We start from the raw sequence: 23,771 nt of genomic DNA on the forward strand, positions 1-23,771 counted from the left end.
ACTCTTGTGGTACAGCTGCCTTTTTCTTTCACCCTTCCTGATGAAGTCTTTAATAGGGTTTTTCAGGTTTTGTTGAAGACCAACATTGGGAACAGCTTTTGAAAGCCCCACATGTCTCTCAGAAAGCACCCGACAAAACCTCTGCAGTTCTGAGCCTTTAGTTTTAACACTGAAGGAGTCATTGACTTCTCTTGGCTTTCCTACAACTTTGCATTAGCAGCTGAAACCAGATTGCTCCTCTACAAGGGTTTGCTTCAAGGATGCTAAACAAACCGCTGGTAGGCGCAGACATTTAAAACGCTACTCCCCTTTGTAAAGGACTTTGAATGTAAAGATGATAGGTGCAGCTTTGGTACATCTTCATCTTCAAAGAACTTTATTCCATATCAGCATGGGCAGTTTGCTGAAGAGACAAGGATCTAGCAGGCTCCTGATGCAATCCAAGCCAACTGATATCCTGGCCCAGGTGACTGAGAAGAATAAAATCATTCCTCCCTCTTTTCTGTTTGCTCCCAATAGTACAGATGATACCAAGCTGGCCTGTCAGCATTCTTGGCTACAGCACTGCTGGCAAGCTAAGGAAGGCCACATCTGAAATGTTTGGTTGCAAACATGTCCCTGGACGCTGTGTTCACCCATACTGTGCTCATGTGAGCTGGCGCTTTCCCAGACAGGGCCTAGGCAAGCTTCAGGGGAGGCTCAGGCCAGGGACCATTCCCCACAAGCAGGATGAAGTTGGCCACCCAGTTTCAGAGGAGAGAAATTTCGGCTAGCTAGCTATGTTTTGTCACTTGCCTTTAGGGCCAGAGAAGAGGCTTTTGTCCATTTTATTTACAAGTATGAAGACAGCCCTTCTGAAAACACAAACGCTTACCTGGAAGCAGTCACTGATCTTATTCACGAGCCCAAGCTCCAAATAACAAGGCAAGCTTCCAGAAAGCAAACCACAGCAGTATTCCAATGTAAAAAGTTATACCTGATGTAACTATCTAGGAATTTATGAGACCTGCAACATGAGGGAATTTGAGAAGCCCCTGAGAACCAAGGAGTTCCTCAGGCAGCAGAGGAGCAAAGCTGGGCTTGCTGCTGCACTGTGGCCAGAGGATAGAGCCTGTGGTGTCTAAAACTACTTGCAGGTACTTCCCAGAGCTGGACTTTCATAATGCCTCTCTCTCTTCCACTCTCATGTGCATTCTCTGTTATAATACAATAACATATACATTATTTGCAATAATATTATCTGGTATAATCTAATAATATAGTTGAACCCTTGTTTAGGTCCCTCCTCAGAGAGGGCTTGAATGTGATCTCTCTCCCAGCTTCATGAAAGTTTTAAGAACTTAATATCTTTGAGGTTTAATAGCTACTCCCCTGCCAAATTTGGCTGAAATTGGCCAGTAGATTAAATAATACAGTTTTATTATTAGGAAAGGATTGACAGACAGCACAATGCTGTAAGCCTTAATTCCTTAGGAAGCCTGCTTAAAGATGTATTTTTAATCTTGTTTTCCTAGACTACAAAAAAAAAAAAAAAATAAGGACTGATTCACTGTTGATGGCTGCTGTGACAATTTCTCTTCTGCATATTGATGACAAGCCAGATACAAAAAGAGCATTTTAACATCATGTTTATCAATGTGTAGTCTCTGGGTGGGTTCCGTCCAGAGTTTATTTTAATGTGAGAGTTATAAACCAATAAATACAGAAATCTACAGCTTCTGCACTCATAATCCATAACAATCCACCCTAACTGATTTTTACTTCAGGTACATACATACACATAGCAAAGCAAAAGTTAGATTAACACCAGGTGAAAATCAGATCTTCCATGCAGGGTGGCTGATGAACAGTCAATACAAAGCAGTGTGAGTTTCAAACAGCAGAAATTATTTATCAGTCTTGAAAGTTTACAAAGGATCCATTGAAATTTTACGGCGAAAATATCAGTGCAATTCTTTGCACTATCACTGGAGATTATCCATACGCATTTCTAGGATTATGGAAACCTTTGCATGTATTTCCTCTTATTTCTAAGTACCTTCCACAAGGATTTGCAATTCAGCCATGCTCAGCAATAAGAAAACCAAACCAATTTCACAGGCTTGTCTCAATGAGAAATTGAAATACTTAAAATGTTACATTTCATATCCCCTTTTCCTTCTTTTTTTAACTCTACTGCATTTCTCTTAGGAAATCTACATCGATGTTTGCCTTTTGGAAAGGATAATTCTTGAAATGTCCTCTACCTGGCAAACTGTGGGATCCCTCATATTCCTGTACTTATTTTTACTGCTGGAGATGCTGTTTACCTAGACAACACAAACAAAAGGAAATGTCAGGTTTGCCGTTGTATTGACTTGTAGCTGGCAGTCTCATCTGACCTGCTCCTTGTGTAGCCAGTGACCTTGGCCTGCAGCAATTCACACAATGCCTTATTACATTTGTTGGCAACAACCAGCTCACTACAATAGAGCCGACCTACTGAAAAAACATGACCAGGTAGCATGTGCATTCACACTAAAAAAATGAAATGAGGTGGGTTTTCTTTTCCAAATTTGTTCTTGCTCTCCTAATCCTTAACATAAAAATCCTTCTAGCCTTCATTGTTTATATGAGGATAATGAAATAAACATTCAGCACCAGCCAAGAAGATGCCAGTGAAAGGATATTAAAAATCCTTGGGTCAATTAGAATAGTGAAAGAAGCCTTTCCCTGAGAGCTGCACAGCAGCTCCACCCAAGGGCAGAATTGTACTGATCTTGCTTCAAGGTGCTCTTGAGGACCACAAGGACAAAGTTCTGTTCCAAACCAGCACAGAAATTACTAATCACCAGATCAAGCTCCAGTGACAGATGCACATCTTTAGCATTCAGGTAGGGTTAGATGTGGATCCAGCAATTCAGGTAAGTTCAGATGTGGAAGATGCCATGGACTGTATTCACAAAGCAACTTTCAAAACAAATATAACATTCATATTGACAGTCACCATCAAGAGGTGGATCGAACCTTCAGATTCAAGACGGCTCTGTGGAAGACGACCACTCTGCTGTCTTGATTTTTGGTGAGTTCATTAGGAGTGTGTAGCAATTTGTCATCCAGCAGTGACACGGCAGACTCAAAACAATGGCTGGTCTCAACCAAAAAAATGATGAAGCAAGAAGAAACTAATGCTCAATTATAACAACTCTACTAATTTTTAACTCACATCAGCCCTTTCTAGAAAACAGTCACAAAAAATATCAGGAACTCTTGCAAGTTTTAAGATCCTCAAGCTTCTTGGAGCTATGCAAGACTCAGTAAAAATCTGGGTTTGGATGAGAACTGTTTGGTAATGCTGTCTGGTGACCAACTGAGACAGCAGTGTGTCCAGGTGGCCAAGAAGACCAATAGCATCTTGGCTTATATCAGAAATAGTGTGGCCAGCAGGACTAGGGAAGTGATCATACCTCTGTACTCAGCACTGGTGAGGCCACACCTCGAGTATTCTGTTCAGTTTTGGGCCCCTCTCAATAAGAAAGACACTGAGGTGCTGGAGCCTGTACAAAGAGGGGTAACAGAGCTGGTGAAGGGTCTGAGAACAAGTCTTACAAGAAGCAGATGAGGGAACTGGGGTTGTTTAGCCTGGAGAAAAGGAGGCTGGTGGAAGACCTTATTGCTCTCTGCCTGAAAGGAGGTTGTAGCGAGGTGGGTGTTGGTCTCTCTTCCCAGGTAACAAGTGATAAGACAAGAGGAAATGGCCTCAAGTTGCACCAGGGGAGGTTTAGGTTGGACATCAGGAAAAATTTCTTCACTGGAAGGCTTGTCAAGCATTGGAACAGGTAAGCCAGGTATAGATGTGTCACCTAGAGACATGACTTAGTGGTGGACTTGGCAGTACTGGGTTAACAGTATGACTCAATCATCTTGAAGTTCTTTTCTAACTTAAATAATTCTATGATTTCTACACTGGCTAGAGCAAACTTACTCCAAACAAACATCATTAAACAGAATCTGCTGGTTTTGACAAAGTTTTGTAAGGAAACTAAGAGTTAGTCAGGGTGGATGAAGTCACTCAAGTAGTTCTGTTAGATCTTATTAGAGACACTACAGCAGTTACTTCATAATACCCTCCCAGCAAGGCAGCCAGTGCTGATTTGTCACTTGGTCTGCTCAAAGGATATAAAGATTAAGAAAGCTTAAAGACCATTAATCAAGCACTCAGCCCTGGGGCAAGGAAATTCCTTGTATAGACCTAACCTGGTGATTGAAATCCTCCCTTGCGCTGTGAAGACAAGAGTGATACAATACTAAAGGCACTGCAATATTGCCCAGTCACACTTCACTTTTCTAATGGTTTCCTTTTGGATGTCTAAGAGATGTCCAGAAGATCTGATACAAAAATCAAACAAAACATGACATGAATAAGGGTGTTGCTATTTCTCCTAGTGCACATTAAGAAGAGCCAACACCATTCCCAAGAATTCCATCCAGGAATCAATAAAGGCAGCAGCAGGTGATTTATGAAGACTTGGCAATTCATTGCTTGGCCCTAAAAAAATGGAAACTGACACAACAATAATATTTCTTTTTTTAAAAGGCAATCATTCTCCCAGGCTTCCCAGTTCCCGTCTATACCACATCTTTCTCACAGTCTTGCAGATGGTAAAGGACATAGCTGTGGCTTGTTAAATATGGAATAGCTCCTCTCCTATGGCAAAAGCATGAGTTGGGGATTTCACTCAGGCCTGTTCTACCTCCTCTTGCCATCGCTGTGGACAGAATTGTATTTCTGTGCTGTGTACAAGAAAATAATGCCTTGAAAAATTGAAGTAAGTGCAATCTTGCAAATACACTTGACCCTTAGAAGACACTGAGGATTTGAGTGGTGCATGTGGCTCTTGTGAACTGTCACAGAAACACACAACCTTGCCGCAGAGGTTGTCCAGCCATGATAAATGTGGCTCACAAGAAATTAACATGAGCAGGTGTTGATAAGTATGAGGGTTTTCCCTTTTGGTTGATTAGTTTTCTGTTAGACCAACGTGCTGCATCAAGACATGCTCCAGCCACACCAGGTGAGGTCGAGTGAAGGGGAAACCATGAAAAAACACCCTAGAGAAAGGTGAGGGGAGCAAGGTTGCTTCTTTTAGCATAAGCCTGCAGCTAGATTGGAGTAAGTGTAACACAAAACCACAGAAGGGCTGGCTTGCAGAAAAGAAGGTCTTTGAGATTAGTGTATTGTCTCTCTCATTTATGGCTTTCTTTAGGCAGCTGTACTAGGATGTAGGAGACTGTCTGGTGTGAAAGTTCAGAAATGGAATAATTAGATTCAATGGCTTGATTAGGGATTTTATGTGTGAGGCAGCTTTGATTGTGGAAAAAATTAAAGCATGTTCTTGGGAGGTTTCTCATAACACTAGTACAAGTAGGTAGATGAAGAGATGTTAAAATTCTAATTGTTTCTTTTATCTTTCCTGTGATAGAGACAGAATTCTGTTTTAAAGACATACCAAAACCCAGGTCTTTCATCTGGAGTGTAAAATTCATGTGTTCCCTGACCTCATGTGTCACATGGGTAATGAAACAACGTAAATCAGAAATGTTAAAAGTTGAAGTTTGTTAATATTACTGCTGAAGCTCTAGTCTCTTTCCCAGTTAAACTGACAGGTCCATAGTCAAAATATATATATTTACAGATTACAACGACCACAAAGAAAAAAATTAATGGACACCCAGTGAGAAACAAATGGAAATGCAGGTTTCAGTTGACTGTTTGCAAAGTAAAAAAAAATAAACAAACAACAAAAAACACCACCATACAAACAACTTGCATTTTAAATGGGGCAATAGACTTTCTTTGTATTGTACTACCACCTTACTCTTAAGAATATCTTCTGGTGATTTACATGCTGTGGGGAGAATTTAGTAAATAGCATGCATTTTGCATTTTCTACCTGTGTTTCCTTCCCACTTTTTTAGCTGTCTGGGCTGAAGCAGTCACCAGGATACAGGAATGTATCTTCCCTACTTGAGGAAGACATTACATACTGGTATTTTGGGGTCAGTAAACAAAAGAAGATGGACCCCTATCCGCCCCTCCATTTGTTTCCACCCTTGCCAACCACTTCAGAACAACTGGTAGAATCTGATGTAGATCAGAGGTGGTGAGAGCTCACAAAGCAACACAAAGCCTTTCGGGGCAATGGACAGAGGCCAGTTCAGCCAGTGGACACAATGAGTAAGGTGTTTTTCTCAGGTGCCCACTGGTCTTGGATTTATTTGAAATGAAAACTCACTTCCGTCTTTCCCTCTCTCTCCTTCCATAAAATCCATGGGAAGTCTTAAAGAGAATCTGAAAACAGGGACATTTCCATATATCTCATTTCACATAGAGAAATCCAACTCATTAACTCAAAAAAGTCAAGACTATGCCAAAGCGTACTACACACTTGAGATAATCACAGGTAAGTCTCATGTTGCATTTTTTTCCCATATTAATGGATTGTGAAAGCAACTGGAAACTAGTTCACATTCATTTAGGTGAACTACTGCTGTCCAATCTCACCCCACAAAACCCCCTACTTTTTCTCCAGCAGACGATAGAAAGGAAGCCAGTCTTGAAGTTAGAAGGTGAAATCCTGGCTCCAGTGTATTTGTTTGCCAAATCTGAATTTACTTCAACAGAATTAGGATTTTCCCCATAAAGATTTACCTATAATAAGCAGGGGAATGTCTAAATGGCAAAGTAGAAAACCAGGTTACGGAGACTTTAGATCCCCATTTCATGCCCCCAAGCCAAGCACTGCAATAACACCTCACATAAGAATATCGTCTTGGCCGAGTTCACAACAATCAGTTTTCCAACTCAAAAGATTCATGTTATTACTAAGTTTTTTGCAGGTAATCCTCCTAACAGAAGAATAAAAAATAACAGAGATGAAGTGCTTCTTTCATCTTTACAGACAGTCTCTTGAGAACAACTATCACTGCCACATATGGTGATTCTGAAGCTACATCAATTTTATTTTCCTTTGCAACCTATTACTGACCTGATTTTCTCCATTATTAGTGCTACCCTGACCATTCCGCTTAATGCTACTGTAAAGGTACCTCTTCAAATGAGAGGGACTGAATCAGTATGAACGAGGGAAAAAAAACAAGCAAAAAATTGAAATTCTTCATCAGAATGAACACAAGCGGCCAGAAATAAGAAAAGACACATGAACAACAATTGAATCCGTGCAGAGCAATGCAGTGATCGAGATAATTCAATCAGCACTGCTCCTAGCATGACATTTAGGGCTGCAATTCCAACAGTACTTCTAAAGAGTATATTTTATGCAAGACATGGAAGTTAATGATTTCTTTCTTAATCCTTGCTTCAGTTCCTAAAGCATTTCTCTGTGTGTGCTAATTGGGATGGATGAAAATTCAGTAAGCAAAGCAATTTTCCTGGGTTTTGTTTTCTTAACTGCCTGAACTCTAAAAAAGCATCTATTTTTCTTCTCCATTGCCAGATACAATGCTGTAGCATGGATGCAGCATTCCCACTCAGGATCCAGTCTTAAAGCTACCTGTGAGTAATGCTGACAGCTAAAACTCAGTATCAGCACAGTGAAAGGAATGGCTGCATATGAAAAAAACAAAACAAAACAAAACACGAATTACTATTCTTTTTCCTGTCAAGTTACCTATTTTACTTGAACGTTGTCTTACTATCTTATTTATTTACGAAATTTTTTTTTATTTTAAGACTAATTCTACTAGGACGTTATTATTTACATTGCTTCTTTTGTATCCTTTACCTTTCTGAATGACTTAAATTAGCTTATACCATATCTAAGTACTGGAATATACACAAGATCACACAGGAACACAGCACATAAACTAAGAGATAGAAATCTCAAAATTGTATTTAGAATACTCACTTGAATAAAGGAGTCCCACAAACAACACATTTGTATATTCCTTGAGCTTTATGATGTGTGTACTCCCCCTCAAAGGCACTGGGAAAACAACAACACTACATTTTAAAAAGAAATAACAGAATTTTGAGGGGTTTTAATTATTAAATTAGCTAAGACTTTAGAAAAATGTTACAGAAAAACCCCATGATTTAAGAGTTGGCGGTTGTTTTTTATTAAAGGCAGCAAATAAAGCAGGCACAGGAAAAGGGGAATGTCCTCATTAGTCTGCCTCAGGTGTTATACATCATGCAAGAAGTGAATTGTCCCACAGTTCAAAGGACAGAACAATAACAACAAAACGGGAAAATCGGGAATCCTCCCCCAATTGGCAAGTGAAATGTAAGTTTTTGTAAACAGAGAATGTTTGCTCCATGGCTCAAGGCGACCCACTTCTGTTTTTAGGACAGTGTGGGTGGTGAGCTTGGGTGCTGAGGCCGAGGCGGGAAGCACCCGGGCGCGGCTCAGGCCGCCATGGGCTGCCAGGGTGACGGAGGCATTGTAGCTGAAAATGAAATAATTGGTCCATGATTTCAAGCTGTGTGCGCCTTATATTTTTAGTTGAAAAGCAATATTACAGCTTTAAGGGAATATTTTTCTAAGTTAACAATCTAAAAGGCTAGGAGGTCATTCATCTAATACGAATCAGCTGCGTGAGCCCAACAAAAAGCCTATGTGCTCAGCAGCTTGTTTTTATTATCCTTTCACCCTTTTTATGAGGTCCAATTTTTTTTTTTATAAACAGGATTTTTAAGAATGACCTAATCTCCGATTGTTTGTGTGCACTAAATCATGTTGTTGGTCCCGTACACAAGAGCGAGGAGGGCTGGGTGAAGGCAGAGGCCAACGCGCCCCTGCCCATCCAGGGCTGCGGGAGGACGACAGGGGGGCTGGGGGGCAGGAAGCATGGCTGTCCCCCCGCAGCTTCAGCCTCCGGGACGCCCCGTCAGGGAGAGGGCTGCCGATAAACTGGGACCCCACGTGCGGTGGGGAGCCCTTTCGGGTCACGAATGGAAAGAAGCAGTTACATCATTAGTAGGTTTGGAGCAGAGGTAAAGCCAGGGCCTTATGCCAAGCTCAATGGTATAAATTAGAAAACCAAAAATGGCTAGGCCTTGGCAAGTTACCTTCATGCTGGAATCAGCTGAGAGAGAGACTTTATTCACTAAAAACAGTCTTGCAAGTCCTTTTTTTTTTTTTTTTTTTTACCTCCAGGACTCAGGGCTGGCTTCCAGCAACTAAAGCCATGTGAGGGCAGTTATTGAAAATTTTTGACATTCCAACCACAAATGAGCCAATAAATACCTTCTCCACATGTGCTTCAAAAAGAAATTGGAGTGGGGTGGAAAAGAACTAAATTATGCTACCTTCTTTCTGCAGCCAAAACGTCTATACTTACAATGGCCACCTTCAAAACTCCAGCCTCCTGGCATGGGGCCATTTCCCTCGTGGTTCTGCTTACTGCGATGTCTTCCAAAAAAAGTGTACCTAAACTGCTATTACTTCCACACATTTTGTAGTAAACTAAAAACAGACTCTAAACATGAGCCCGGTGACTTTATAAGACATGCAGTGTTCATTAAACGAAAAAGTCACATAAGACCCCTGGCTTCAGCCCCCGTGCTGCAGATGCTTGTCTTTGCAGTGGTGTTAATTTGTAGGGCTTAGTAAACAAGTGTAGAAATCCTGGGGGGGAAGGGGGGGAATATACAAAAAAAAACCCCAAACCCAAAACAAACCAATAAACTTGGTGGGGAAGGTGAGGAAGCATCAGTGAGAGGCGGGGTAGAAAAGAAAGATGTTTGTGTTTTGAGGACTGCGTTTTCTTCATCCTGCCTTACCTTTCAGTCCCCTTCTCCTGAGTGACATGGTACTGCAAGGGTGTCAGCCGCTTCCTCAGCTCCTCCTGGGAAAAGACCACCTTACAGTCCTTTTTATCCCTACATGACCCTGTAAAGGGAGAGGATAGGGGAGAAGGAGCCTTTTTAGCTTAAATCCTGAATAATTGCTTTGGCAGACCGCCACAGCATAGCTTCTGCATTCACTTGTCAATGACCAGACCGGTCCCTAATGCACGAAGAATGGCTCAGCTGAACTGCAGCTGATTATTTCTTCAAATCCAAGTTTAAAAAAGAATTTTGCTTGCGAGCCAGGTGATTCCACTGGAGCAGTGACAATGTGCTACAGCCAAAGCCCTTCCGCGTGTTATACACTAAACTGTTGCACGTGCTATTGTTCACAAGAAAGTAGCATTTTTCCCACTGTTAAAAACCAAAACAAACAAACAAACAAACAAAACAAAAAACCAAACCAAACCAAACCAAACAAAAAACAAAACAAAACAAAAACCCAAACCAAACCAAACCAAACCAAACCAAAAAAAAAAAAAAAAAAGCCCAGCTACAGCTGAAATGGTCTTTACAAGACATCTATATTGGAGACTTATGGTAATGGGCATATGATGTCCAGCCACAACATACCCTTTAGAGTAGCAGAAAAACAATTCTAAATCTTTAGAATTCCAATAAGGTTGATTTAACTTCTAGTTGAATCTTTGTCATTTTACTTTATAATATTAACAATTGTATTTTTTCACCACTGAAGCACTAGAAGAGGAGCCCTGAGGAGCAAGTACTTTACGCACAAAGCAGTACAAGGTTGTTCAACAATAAATTTTTTGTAAAAATTAGGGTTGCTGTTGAAATTACCCGCCTTTGAAAATCTTGTCTTACACTTTGCTTAGTTCACACAGAAAATCCAAGGAGTACCTAAGGATTACTGTAAAAAAACATCACATAGTGAAAAAATTCACATAACATTGGGAAAGGAGAAACAACAATAAAGTTACTTCTGAGAATGAAAACTCCCAAAGCAGTAACATAAACTGCCCAATATTCAAATAACTTTGATAACCGCTTGCAGAAATTACCTGACAAAGTATGGCAGGGAAAAAGCACTCTAATTATGACAGTAATTAAAATATGGTACAATTAGAAATAAACAGTCCGAACAAAAATATTTTTTGCTAGTAATGTATATACACTCATAAAAAGACCAATTGTGTTCCCAAAGTAGAGGGAACAGAGCTACCCATCTGTATGTCATTTAGTACAGGAGAGGCAATGGCAGGTTTAAATTACATGGTATTGGATTGCAATTTCCTAACATTGGATGCTTTTCTGCTTTTTTACCTTGAGTCATTACTAAGGAGTGTTCATAAAAAGTAGCTTAAAGCACAGATGCTTGCAAATCATTTAAGAAAAGATGTTTCTTTTTTCCTCCCCCTCTTCTTTTCTCATTTTTTTAATGTGTGGGGGTGGATGAATAGGGGAGAGAGAAAAAGAATAATGCTGTTGGTCACTACTGACTAACCCTAGGAAGTATTTTCAGGAAAAAAAAAAGTAAAATTGAAAACATCTGATTGAAGTAAATAGTGCAAACATAAAAAGCTTTACTAGTGAAAGAAAGGTATTGAAAAGCGACTTTATTTCATAGATTAGAAATTACTTTTGATCTAAACATTCTTAAAAACAGATTGTTTTCCACTCTGAGCCATCTCATTAGCTGTGCTGCAGAGCCTTCCTTTTAATGGCAAGCTTTGAAAGAGCACTGCTGTATGCCTTTGTTAGCTTCAATCTTATTTGGAAGAGGGATAAAGATTTCATTCCAGGTCTCTTTGTTTGTCTTTCAAGAACCACTAAAGCAGTATTCACACAAATTTTGCAGGAATGTGCCCTGTGCCATAGCTTACAAATTATTTGGTTTTGGTGCACTTAAAGGTCACCTTCCAAATTAGCAAAATTTTCCTACATCCTGGCTTTTCAACCTTAAATGTAAATATTGTTTCCTAACTGTAAGTGAGGTTTGTTCTTTGTAACATTTGGTTGCTTATTTAAAGATGTCAAACGTTGGAGGTTTTTATTCTCCGAACTTGCAGGGCCCTAGGACTAATAAGTCTTTCAAAGTACAGCTAACAGGGAAAGGAAGCAGATGCATTATATAAATAGCCATTGTTATGTTGCATTACGCAGCTCAGAAAGAAACTGTTTGAGAGATGGTCTTTCATCTGTGATTTCAGTATTAAAAAGTACCTCAGAGAGCAGCCAAGAATCATACAAACCATCACCTCTTCACTTTCAAAAACATCTACTACGTATTTTTTTAATTCTATTTGCTCTTTGGATGTTGCAAAAATGCAAACTAAGTGTATCTTCACTTTGGTAAAAGTCAGAGACAATTCTGAATGTTTTAAAGAATGGTCAGTATTCCCCCTTCATCCTCCTTGAGTCATTTTTCACTTATTTTAGAAATCTAGTGTTCCTCCATCAATGGTATCACTATATCCACAAGAAAATTTCTGTTTGTCACTTGATCTGCAACACAGATCAGGAGAATGCATGTTATAAAATGCATTTTCCCCATTGTTTTTAATAATTAACTGTGTGTTTTACAATACAGACAAGTATTTATGTCTACAGGGGAATTTTGCCAAACTGCACTAGGGTAAACTGCAATCCACCCCAACAAAGGACTGTCCAGGTTTGTGATTTAATGGAGCATACATCAGCAAAAATCTAAAGTTGCCCTACTAGTCATAAAGGAAATTTCCTGGTCCAGCCCTCAGCATTCAAGAACAGCCCTATTCAATTAATCACACTTATTATTTAACTGCTAGCAGCAAAAAAAATAGCTCAGTAAATTTGATCGCACTATTTCCACATTGCCAAAAAAGCAAAGGAGGTAAAGCAAGACCCACTCCTGACTGCAGAGAATGCAAGAATGCCTTATTTGAAACAGGGCTAGCCTACATGCCTCAGAAAAAATGCAACGAATCCTAACAACTGGATTGAGATTCTACGAATGCAGTCCTTTGGTCAGGAAAAAAAATACATGCAAGAGGAACAAAGTGCTCAACTTGCAGCACTGGAGTGGCTGCTTCCATTTTTTCAGCTGTTCATTTACAGCATATATGAGATACCTGCTGCATTCAAGCCAACTGTCTGTATCTTGGGAGGAGATAACATAAAGCTACACAAACATATGCCAAATATAAGAGAAACTGCCACCAGTAATGCAGCTGTTCTCAAACTGGTTATTAAAGCAGAGAATGAAGGTGCAGGCTGACCACCTTCCTGGTGGTTCTCCTTCAGAAGGGACCAGGCATGGCTTGTAGAAAGGGCTCCCATAAAGGCAAGAAACTTCTTCAGCAACTCAGCCATTAAGGCAAGCTCACAGTTTGTATTTATTATGCAGCTCAAGACAGAAGAGAAAAAAGGTCAGCAGTTTTACAAATGGTGTGCCATTAGTGTGACTGCATTAAAGGTGAGACTAAGTTAAATACACTGAGAGCAACAGAGTCTGAATTCATTGGATCTACATTAGGACTCTGGATTGGATCTCGCTTGTTCTTTGGAGGTGATGCTCTCAGCAATGACTTTTAGAAGAGCCCGGGACAGCTATGTTCCCAAGTGCAGTTAGACCCTGCTGTTAGGAGAGGTGAACGCTCGCCTGCAGGGGCAGACAACATTCCCTTTGCATTCCTCTGCAGGATCAGGGAACAGATTAAATCTCTCTAATCGGCACTCCTTGGTACCTTTGCTGGGGTTGGCACTCACTAGAAGGGCAGTGTGTAGGCAATCGAACCTCAAAAAGGCACCAGCCTTTAGCTTTTTGCCAACAGTTACTGCAGCCCTGAAAGCTGTTAAGATCCCGAAGCAGGATAGAAGGCTTTGAGAAGAGAAGGCCAGGCTCACAAATCTTAATGCCTACACAAAAAAAAAAAAAAGGGCTGAAGAGAGTGAAATAAACACCAACAGAAACCCTTCTGGGGCCATCACGGAATTCCTGTGCTTAGGAATGACCTTTCTGAAAACCAAGGCAATGCACGCTGCCATTTACTCTCCACCTGCAGACTATGGGCATTTCAGAGTGCAGCTCTGCAGTCGTCCTCTGTACAAATGAAGCGAACAGGAAGTATTTTCTGGGTGTTGACCTGATAATGAAGACATTAAGCATCTCACGTCACATATAAATTCCAATTTCAATTGACCTTTTCAAATCTGTGGTTCATAGCCCAGGCATCTGCCATTTCCTTCCATACAAGCCATCACAAGAAAACGAGCAGCGAGATACGTCCAGACAGACAGACAGAAGTTAGCAGACCATTACTCCTCACCACTCAGCCCTTCACCTGCTCCAGCAAGCCAGAGGGTGGTGATTAGCATCTGACATGCTCTGAAATATGGTGGCATTTTGCCTGATGGCTTTCCTTCTTCAAATAGTCTTTTGACCCATTCTAATGATTTTCGCTTAGATTTTGTTGCTCCACTGCATGGAAGAGACAACAGCCATTTTCCCCCTTCTATGTATACCTACGTTCCACTAGCACTAATGGACATTACAGTCATGCACTGAGCACACACCATTAAGACTTCCTGAGTTAAATACAGCAAGATCAAATGTTCCAGCAGAGCACAGCCATATAATAAATTGGGCTTCTAGTTTTTAGTACTACTTCTTTTAATATACCCAAGCAGTTTTTTAAGTGCCTTCCAGCACATTTTGTTATTCATATACCACCCCAGCCCCAAACCTGCAATGTGACCTGTGGGGGAAGATGCTTGGGAATATCCATAGCTCCAACAACTACATAAGGATCTACAAATGTACATTAAATGACAGGTTCTGGCTCTAAGTATATATCTCTCTGCTTCCCAAAGCCTGTCCCCTGACAAGTGGGTCGTACCTTAGTCATTGATAGTAAATTATATCAAACCAATATTAAAAGGAAAACTGCAAGGTTAAAAAATACTTGCATAAATTTCTTTAAATATTGTTATATGTGGTATCACCAACTCTCAGCTTTATTAAAAGTGCATTCGCTCATTTTTTTTTTTATTTCAGATTTCATTTACACAGTTTATGCTTCTTGTTTACAGTTTTGCCTCTCTCTCTGCTTAGGAAAAGGCAAACACGCAGCTCTTTCTTTCCTTCTGTTCAGTTTGTTCTCTGCAGCTTCTAGCCTGCAGCCCTGGGAGAATGCTGCAGTGTCCTCTCACCATAAACAAGCCAGAAACTGATCATCTAGTCTGAAAAAGAACAGCTCTTGGAAACACAGATAGATGCAAACAGATCCATTGGCTTGTAAGGTGGAAAACACCATTTTACAAAACCTGTTTTTGACACGACATATCTTTTTACAATCCCATTGCAAGCCATTTAAAATCACCTAAACATGCTGCTGACTAGGATGCTGCAAAAGAGCTCTGAAATGTTGTGAGGTCAAGTTTAAGTAAAATCCAAACTTCATCATTAAAAAAAATCCTCTAAATGTTTTACACATTGAAAAACAGACCTGTGTTTCTTCTCTGATGGATGGCTCCGTTGCTTCCTTGCTGTAGGCAGCTAACTCCCACCCGCTGTTGAAATACTATTTGCAGTTTCATGCAAGCATTAGGAGTAATGGGGCAAAGACCATTTCCCCTATACTGTGCGTTGAAAATCCAAAAGCTGGGTACCAGGACAACAGTTACAATTTTGGCAAATGCCAGGTTCTATCTTAAAAGAACATGACCCCAAAATTAACTGTCTTTCCAAAAAAATATTTACTTAACACCCAGCAGGGTCACATGGCCACAAGGGAAGGGCAAGACCATTCTCTGCAAATTTGCAAGCTTCCCATGCAATCCACTAACAGAGCCGTCACATTTATTTTTTCCACCTGGTCATCAGCATGGCTCATGTTTTATAGAAATGTATATATTTTGAGTCACCATCAAAGATCTTCCATGTAAGACAGCAGATTTCTCAAGCACTAAAAAAAAAAAATCTCTAAACTCTCAACTAACGCTTCTCCTCTGTGCACTCATTCTCTTTCCAAATAAAGTGGTACTGGAACCCCAATGGTTCCAGTACAGGCAGCATCTGTGGGAATGAACGGAAAGGGCATTCTTCTTTCTGTAGGTCTGCGAGCATCTTTGTGACAGGTTACGTGGCCAAGGTAGCCACGCAAGACAAAGAGACATGCCCTGCAAATCAGAAGCTGCTTTTTCCCTCCCCACGACTGGAAAAAACATTTAACAAAAGACTGTTTTGCATCGTGGGGAAGTGGGAAAGAAAAGGAGCTCACAATAATGAAACAAATATCACTACCAGCCACAAACTTGGTCTCACAACCTTTCCAAATTACAACCATTGAGGAATTCACCATCATCCTGTGCTGGCTGGTGGAGGTGAAGGCAGCATGTGGCTGCTCAGCAGAGGTTGCTGAATAGAAGCACCTTCCGTTAAGTGGAGCAAAAGCTCATTAAGTTGTAACTGCCACTTGTGTTACCCTTTCTGCTGAGATGGCCAAAGACAGAGCGCACGGGGCAGCTGACCTACTTGCCTCACTCTTGGATGCAAACCAGGCAAGACAAGATCAAGATCTATTGGTACCACAGTAAAGGGGGGAGCATTTATATATAGTGATGGATTTCTCTTCCTCTCTCCCTTAACAGATAAAGAGACTTTTGTTTTGCTGATACGATCCTAACACCTTTCACAGGCACTGTATTTGTTTAAATTAAAAACAAGAAAGGCAGAGACACTGAGCACTCTGTATCTGGTCAGTAGATTTCTGTCAGACTCAATGAAGGGGTGCAGAACATATGGGAAGGCATTTTCTTAACAGCATAATTAAGTTGAATTTACTAAGAGGGCTTTATGCTACCTTTTGCATTTAAAATATTTCAGTAAGCCATCAAAATAAGTTTACTCATACGGCTTTAATAAAGGTTTAACCCTGCAGCAGAAACAATTAAGAAGCCCGCGTTTGGCAGCAGTTACCGCAGCGGTGTGCAGCTTATTGTGGCGTTCAGGCTGTCCCTAAATCCTCTGGCAGCTTCCTCCACAACAGTGATGTGTGGCCTGTGAAATGAGCACTGCGTTTCAAGAATCAAGGTGCTGCAATCTATACTTGGAATGCGGGTGGAGGAAAGGAGCAGGGTGGGAGGAGGTCTTTCTTCTCCAATTCCCCACAGGAGTCCAGATCTAACCTCCTGCAAAACTCTGTCTCCAGCTGTGCAGAAACCCTTTCAGCAAGGATGCAAGCAGGCACAACCTGCTCTGTGGCCTTTCATCCCACATCTCCAAGGCACTGAGGCACGTACGCAGCATGAGGACAGGAACAGCTGGAACACGTTGTGCTCCAGCTGTTGCTCTGCTACGGCCACCGCAGAAAACCCTCTAACCCCCTCCCCTCTCAAGCTGCTTCAGGACTAAAGGTAGAGAAAGATCCAAACAGGTTAACTGCCAACTTCTTTCCCACCCTATACTTCTGTAAAATTCAGCCATGCTTTATGGGTCAGGAAGATGGGGTCAAGCCCTATAAAAGGGCTTTAAGAGGACCCAGTCAAGCCCCTCCTTGCTCTGCTCTCTTTGGGATTCCTTGTCCTGGGCCAGAACATTGAGCAGGGTGTTCTTTATCTGAGGTGCACAAAGCTGCCTGTGCCAGACCTGGGTTGCCAGCAGCTACTGTCCCACAAGAACCTCTCCCTGAGCTGGAGCACAAGGCACCTTTGTACCCCAGCCTAGCACCCCCTCCTAACACAGCTTATTCTGAAGGAAGTCACAAGATGAAACATGTTTTACTTGTAGCCTAGAACAAACATTTTTTGCTTCTTCGCCATCTCTGGGACACAATTCCTCTCTATTTGTTTCCTCTCAAATCATGATCTGTGCTTGAGCAACCTAACAGGTAAGCTATGGTCACATTCTTGTCTCTGGTGCCCGACTCCCAGTCCACACTCTAGACCCATTCAATGTACCATCAAATTCCAAGCTCACACATCCCCTAAACTACCCCTTGGATCAGCTCCTCCATCACTTCCCAACATACTCTTACTGACTTTAGGGTCAGTACAACTGAAATCCCCATCTTTCACTTTTGCTTGCTTGCCCTCCCTCAGCATAGTGATTTACAAAATTTCCTTTCTTTTTCATGCTGTCATCTCTCCTTACATCACATTCTTCTCTGCAGCCTTCATCGTGTGCTCCTCAGAGAAAGGACAAAGTCAGGGGTTGCCTTTAATTGAAGGGAAAAAAAGTGAAGGAAGTCTTTAAAGGACTTCTCAGACCTCCTGTTATAAACAGGCAGTCCAATAACTTAAAAAGTAGCTCTTCATGGGAAACTTTAAAACATAGAAACACCGTTAGTGCTGAAACTTCACCTTTTCCATATCCAACTAAGCAGAAAATGCAGTAAGACTGAGCTGCAGAGGGCAAAGGAATGGAACGCAGGAAATTTATGAGCTCCCAGAATAAAAACATTCCTGCCAGAAGGGTAGAAATGGTTTGTGGTGGGTCCTTTATGGGAGCAGGAAGGGAATGTAAATGACCTTAAGAGATCCATCAGGGAACACTTTAAGGAACTGGCTCTGTGTATGGTCTGGGAGCACAAGAAACATCTCATCATCCCAGTGCCAGAAGCCACTGGGGAGCCTCCAACCAGATGAGGCAGGGATGGGCACCTTCTGGCTATCAAGCAGATGAGGGAGAGTGAAAGACTCCACCAGAACGAGTACTTAAAGTGGGGGGGGGAAAAACAGGGTACAAACAAAAAGGTTACATTAACAAAGGTTTTCTGGTCTTCTTTACAATTCCAAGTTTTGCAAGCGTCAGGCACCATAAGAGTATTATTCCCAATCAGATATCTACAAATAAATTTCATTCTACATTGTATTAAATAAGACATTCTTGACTGAATCCTATTGTATGAAAGAAACATCTGAAAATACGGAATAACATCAAACACACTGCCATTAAGACAGCTATATGCAAAGGTAATTTTAAAACCCTGTTTTCAAGCCATTCCAAACCCAGGATGCTGTTGTGCTCTGTTCGGACAATACAGCGCTCTGCTGTCACCCGACTGGGAGGCAGACGTACACACAGACACCCATACAGCAGCACATGAGCGGCTTCACGCGCTCACACAGCGCTTCTCTTCAAGACTCTTTTCAAGCATTTATTGAACTCCTCATAACTGCTAGGAGGCAGCAAACTTGGTAACTTGTAAGACTGTATTTTTAAGTTTTAAAATCTGGGTTTTTTCAAAATTGGTATTTGCCTTTTTTAATATTTAATTTAGCTTCACAGAAATTAGTTTCAATTTTTGCCCCCAACCAGTTTCTCAGGAACAAATACATGCATCTCAGACCTTGTATGATATATTTAAAACCAGAGCAAACTTTTACATTCAGGAGATAAACCCCAGAAAAGAAGGGATTTATAATGAAAACATTGACAGGCATTTAACCACAGCCGTACCCGTGTTTTTTTGCTATACAACATAGCGGTCTTACTTTTATTTTCTTTCAGCCCATGTGAACAGACATCTGTAACAGTACATCGTTGGTGAGACACGTTACGGAAAGCTATGGGAAAATCATAACATACATTATGGAAATTCTATCTCTGAACATAGAAACATACAATATGAAACGTTTAGACATATTTGTCACACAAAGTTTGATAGCAACTACTGTACTTTGAACACACAAGGCTAAGGTCTTTCCTAGACTTTTCATTGTTAAAGCCAGGTCTGGCAAACACTACACACACAGATAATTCCACTGACATGAGCAGTTTGAGAGTTCAGAGGGACAAGTGCATACAAATAACTCATGTATGTAACTGTTTGCAAGATCTGCTCCGAAAAAGTAATCCTTTATGTTAACAGAATACTACTAAAACTCCAACTTTGAGACCCAGAAATTTTCTTTTCACTAACCATTTCAATTTTATCAAAAGACAATACACCTACACTTGGAATTAACAAAGATTTATAAAACAAGTTAAAATATACTGTAGATATTTACTTAACAAAGACTTACACCATATGCCCAGAACCGTCTTCATACAGATGTAGTGTAGCTTAATCTAATCCTAGAAAAGTATGATTACCTACAAAGTAGCTATTTTAGTAATTAAACACTTCACAACAATTTAATATTATCTAGGACTTTATTATCTAGGACTTTATTATTGCATACAGAAAAAAAAAAAAAAAAACAAACCAACCACCTAAGTCTATCTCTGTGATTTCTTCATCATTACTTAATTTATTTTACAAGCATAACAATTTTGTTTCATCTACAGGAGAGGAAAAGCCAAATTATCTCATGCAAAAAAATGTGATGTAAGCAGCACAACATTCAAAGTGTTAAAGGATTTTTTTAAGAAATGAGAGCTGATAATAATTAAAAGACACAGCAAAGCAAAATAAACTGTCTTTTTACTTTATAGTTTGGTGGTCTGCTACAGAAAACATATGTACATGGAATCTGTGTGATCATTACTTGTATCAGTTACTTGTTGGTACGGACTAAAGCAGCTGAAGTAGTTTTTACATTAAAGGTTGGGGGGGGGGGTTGTTCTGGTTTGAGTTTGGGGTTTTTTTTGGCTTTTTTTTTTTTTTTTAAGATTTGATTTCTGTGAACTAAACCTGGCAGGTGTTAAGTCCACTCAACATTTCCAAAGAAATGTAGAGCATTCAACTCTAATAAAGGGGGCTCAAGGGGCTCAAGGAGCGACACTTCTACATCACACAAGAGACACAGCGGAGCTGTAATGGTTACTGGCAACGAAGAAACCCTGAACTGATATGAAGGCAGTGTCAGTATGAGCACAGACTGATGTGGTTTTTCCCAGTGCTCAAGCTTTTCTTGAAATACCTGTAAATGTTCATTAAGGTCTCAGGGTGTACTTTATGTATGAATGACTCCTGGATGTGAAGCTTCTCATACAGTTCTAGGTGTGCAAAACAGCATAGGCTTAGTGCCATCTACTGGGAGCAGTCTTGCTCGTACTCTGACTTTACCACTTCAGCCAGAAAAAGTTACAGGCAAACCGTGCATTAGGTTTGCACGCATTGAAACATTTACTCCTAACTTCAGACAAAAAAATAAATTTAAAATACAACTTGAAAGAACAGATCCACACTCCAGGTGCTATTATGCAAGTAGGAAAAGAGGAAGTAAAACCACTTCACTAGCACAACTGATCCAGGGTAACTCACACGTTTCAAAAACAGTGTTTGAAAGAGACAGAAGGTCATCCCTCTTGTAAGATACTTCCTAACATTACTTCATTCAATTTTTTTGGGGGAAAAAATCACTTATTTCTGATACACAAGTGTAACTTAATAGAAAATATAAATATTGCGTTGCATTATTTTGTTACTTACAGGAGGGACAAAGGTACCATTCCAAGCATAGAAATTGAAATAATACTTTCATTCAGGTCCTTATCCTGAAAATATTTAACTGCATAGAGTTTAAAACTTTGTTTGAAAGACCAATTTACAGCTCTGCCAACACTTTGCTCCTTTACGCCAAGCAGGCAAGGGGATCCAGAAGGTTAGAAGGTCTCCTTCCATATGGAATTCGCCACTGAATAAGAGAAAGACAAAACTCTACAAAATTCCAGACTCAGTGGGCACATAGCATGGTGGTATAGTTCCAGGGCTGCAATTCTCACATAACTGGGTGGTGGGAAAAGTACTAACTCAAAGTGTTACATTATAAAAAATCATGAGAATTTGGGGTGTTTTCTGTAGATTGAAAAGTGCACTGCGGCATTTACACAGATGCTGGCTCTAGATCTTGTTCCCATGTTCAATTCAATAAGTGCTATACCATTTACTTGCAAGCCCCTCAGTATACCACACACACAAAAAAAAAAAACAAAAACAAAAACCAAACAAACCAAAGGCAGAGCAAGCCTACACTAATTTATAAACATCTGGGGAATTGAGATTACTCTTAAAATATGTGAGATATGTGATTGTGTACTATCCCACTGTTAGCAGATGAATTTGGGTTTATTATACATAAGTATCTCTATGCATCTATAAAGTCACCAGTCAATGCAATTCAATCTACTAATGTTCGCACAGTTAAGGATCAAAAGGACAGGACTGAACAGTAGTGCTACAACGTTTTTATTCCGAAACGTTTGACAAAATATCTGATGCCATGCTTTGCAAACAGGTACACACCAGGAAAACCTCCCTCGGGCTGTGTATCCTACCTGACCAACTCTGAAGGCTCCTTTTCAGAGCAGGAACAAAACGGCCAGAAGATCAAATGCCCTCATTTCAAGGTGGACACCAGCAACATGAGTGCACATCAAAAAGTGGATAATGAGGGGCTAAGGAAATTTGCTTACCCTGTATTTTTAGGATTTTAAATCTGGCTCAGCAGCAAATATAACAGGAAACCAAGGTCAGGCTGACACAATGTGGGCTATTCTCTCTCTTCCTCAATATGTTTGCAGCTCCTATCTAGGTTAATGGGAGTTTTGTGCACATGTGGGGGGAAACAGAACAAAAATGCTGCAAAAATTGGACTCAGATTTAGTTCAAATGAAGTGTAATCAGCTTTAGAAAAATCCATCAGCTTGAAAACTGATGTCTTATCACTGAAAAAATCTTTAAAGACATCATCTCCATATGCTTGTTAAGTCCCGCTCTGGGGAAAAGTGCTCGTAACATTTTGCACCCTTATGAATCAGTTGACAGTGTAGTACAAACACCCAATCAAACCAGTTCTTTTCTGAAGAAATTTTGAAGCAATTCTATTGCTTCGAATACTGACCAGCCAGGATTGTACCTTTCGTATTTGGGTGTCCAGAAAATTCCTGGTAACGTTCAAAATTAGCTCAGTACAGCTTTTATTTTCTCCCCCATAACCTCATACACTGACATTATTATGCAGACATTACAGATACAGATACTGTTGCTGTTTAAGCAAAACACAATAATACTCAGGTTCAGGATTTTCATGCTATAACCAGTTCATGGAGATGGGATCTAATGTGACCCTTCACAGACCTAATAGCTGGACCTGAACCTTACATGAAAAATGCAGCTGCATCTGGGCACTCAGTTGCATGTTTCCGTTTATTTATTTAGAAAAGTGTCATGTAAGTAAAGAATATGCTGTCAGAGGAATTAAATAATTAAATTTTAAATTGTGTGCACACTTTTTGTACATAATTTTCAGTGTAATGTATTTGATTTATAATAACGTGTAAAAAGGGACACACAGAGTGCAACTATAGTATACTGCTAATGATTTTGGAAAATATTTTAAAGTCCTATGATTTAATAGCAGTCAATACACTGAATTCTTTTATGCATATTTTTAAAAAAATCTAAAGGGCATTTAATAAATGATTTTCAGTTTAATTCCACTGTTTTTTGCCAAGAATGAGGAAAGTTATATTAAATTTAAGAGAAAGTATATTGGATGAGGAAGTCAGACAGCATTTCCAAGCATCCTAAAATCTCGGATATGAAAACACTCACTCAAGCCAGTAACTTTAAAAAAAAAAAAAAAAAAGAAGACAAACTACTTCTGGTTCAAAGGAACATTTAAACAAACCAGAGCAATCCATAGCACATCGTTTCCTGCAGCAGAGACACCCATTTCTAAAAGGGCCTTCATTACGCATGACACAACAAGCAGCACCCATTCAACCTGAGGGAAGCCCACAGGCTCGCAGGGCCACTGGCTGGCTCTTTGTCACCAAATGCAGCAGGTTGAATGCAGACATCACTGTGATATCCTCACCAACAAAACCAGAGGCAAAGAACAGGGGCAAGAGCTGAGTAGGGAAAAAAAAAAAAGAAAAAAAAAAAAAGATGAGAACAAATTAAAACATCAAAAATGTTAAGATACAGTCACAGAAAAAAACACAATTTTATGAGACTGCCACATGGGAGCACAATTCTAAACCCAATTTCTTAATATGTTTAGCCCATTTATGATAATCCCCCCCCCCCCC

At 40.2% G+C, this 23,771-nt stretch overlaps 1 protein-coding gene across 2 annotated transcripts in view; it reads right to left on the reverse strand.

The window, feature by feature from the left end:
• Window positions 1-23,588, reverse strand: part of MSRB3 (methionine sulfoxide reductase B3) — a 64,838-nt gene extending 41,250 nt beyond the window's left edge. Inside the window, exons 1-4 of one of the 2 annotated variants that reach the window (XM_008936520.1) lie at window positions 23,465-23,540; window positions 19,286-19,357; window positions 9,785-9,893; window positions 7,908-7,985 (exon numbers count right to left, since the gene is read on the reverse strand). In XM_008936520.1, coding sequence (XP_008934768.1) covers window positions 7,908-7,985; window positions 9,785-9,893; window positions 19,286-19,357; window positions 23,465-23,540 — 335 coding nt within the window. Of the gene's footprint in view, window positions 1-7,907; window positions 7,986-9,784; window positions 9,894-19,285; window positions 19,358-23,464 lie in introns of both variants that reach the window. The other variant, XM_008936521.1, reaches the window with a different exon arrangement.
• Between the last annotated feature and the right edge of the window lie 183 nt (window positions 23,589-23,771).

Source organism: Merops nubicus, unplaced genomic scaffold (genome assembly GCF_000691845.1).
Source record: "Merops nubicus isolate BGI_N331 unplaced genomic scaffold, ASM69184v1 scaffold9163, whole genome shotgun sequence".
NCBI lineage: Eukaryota > Metazoa > Chordata > Aves > Coraciiformes > Meropidae > Merops > Merops nubicus.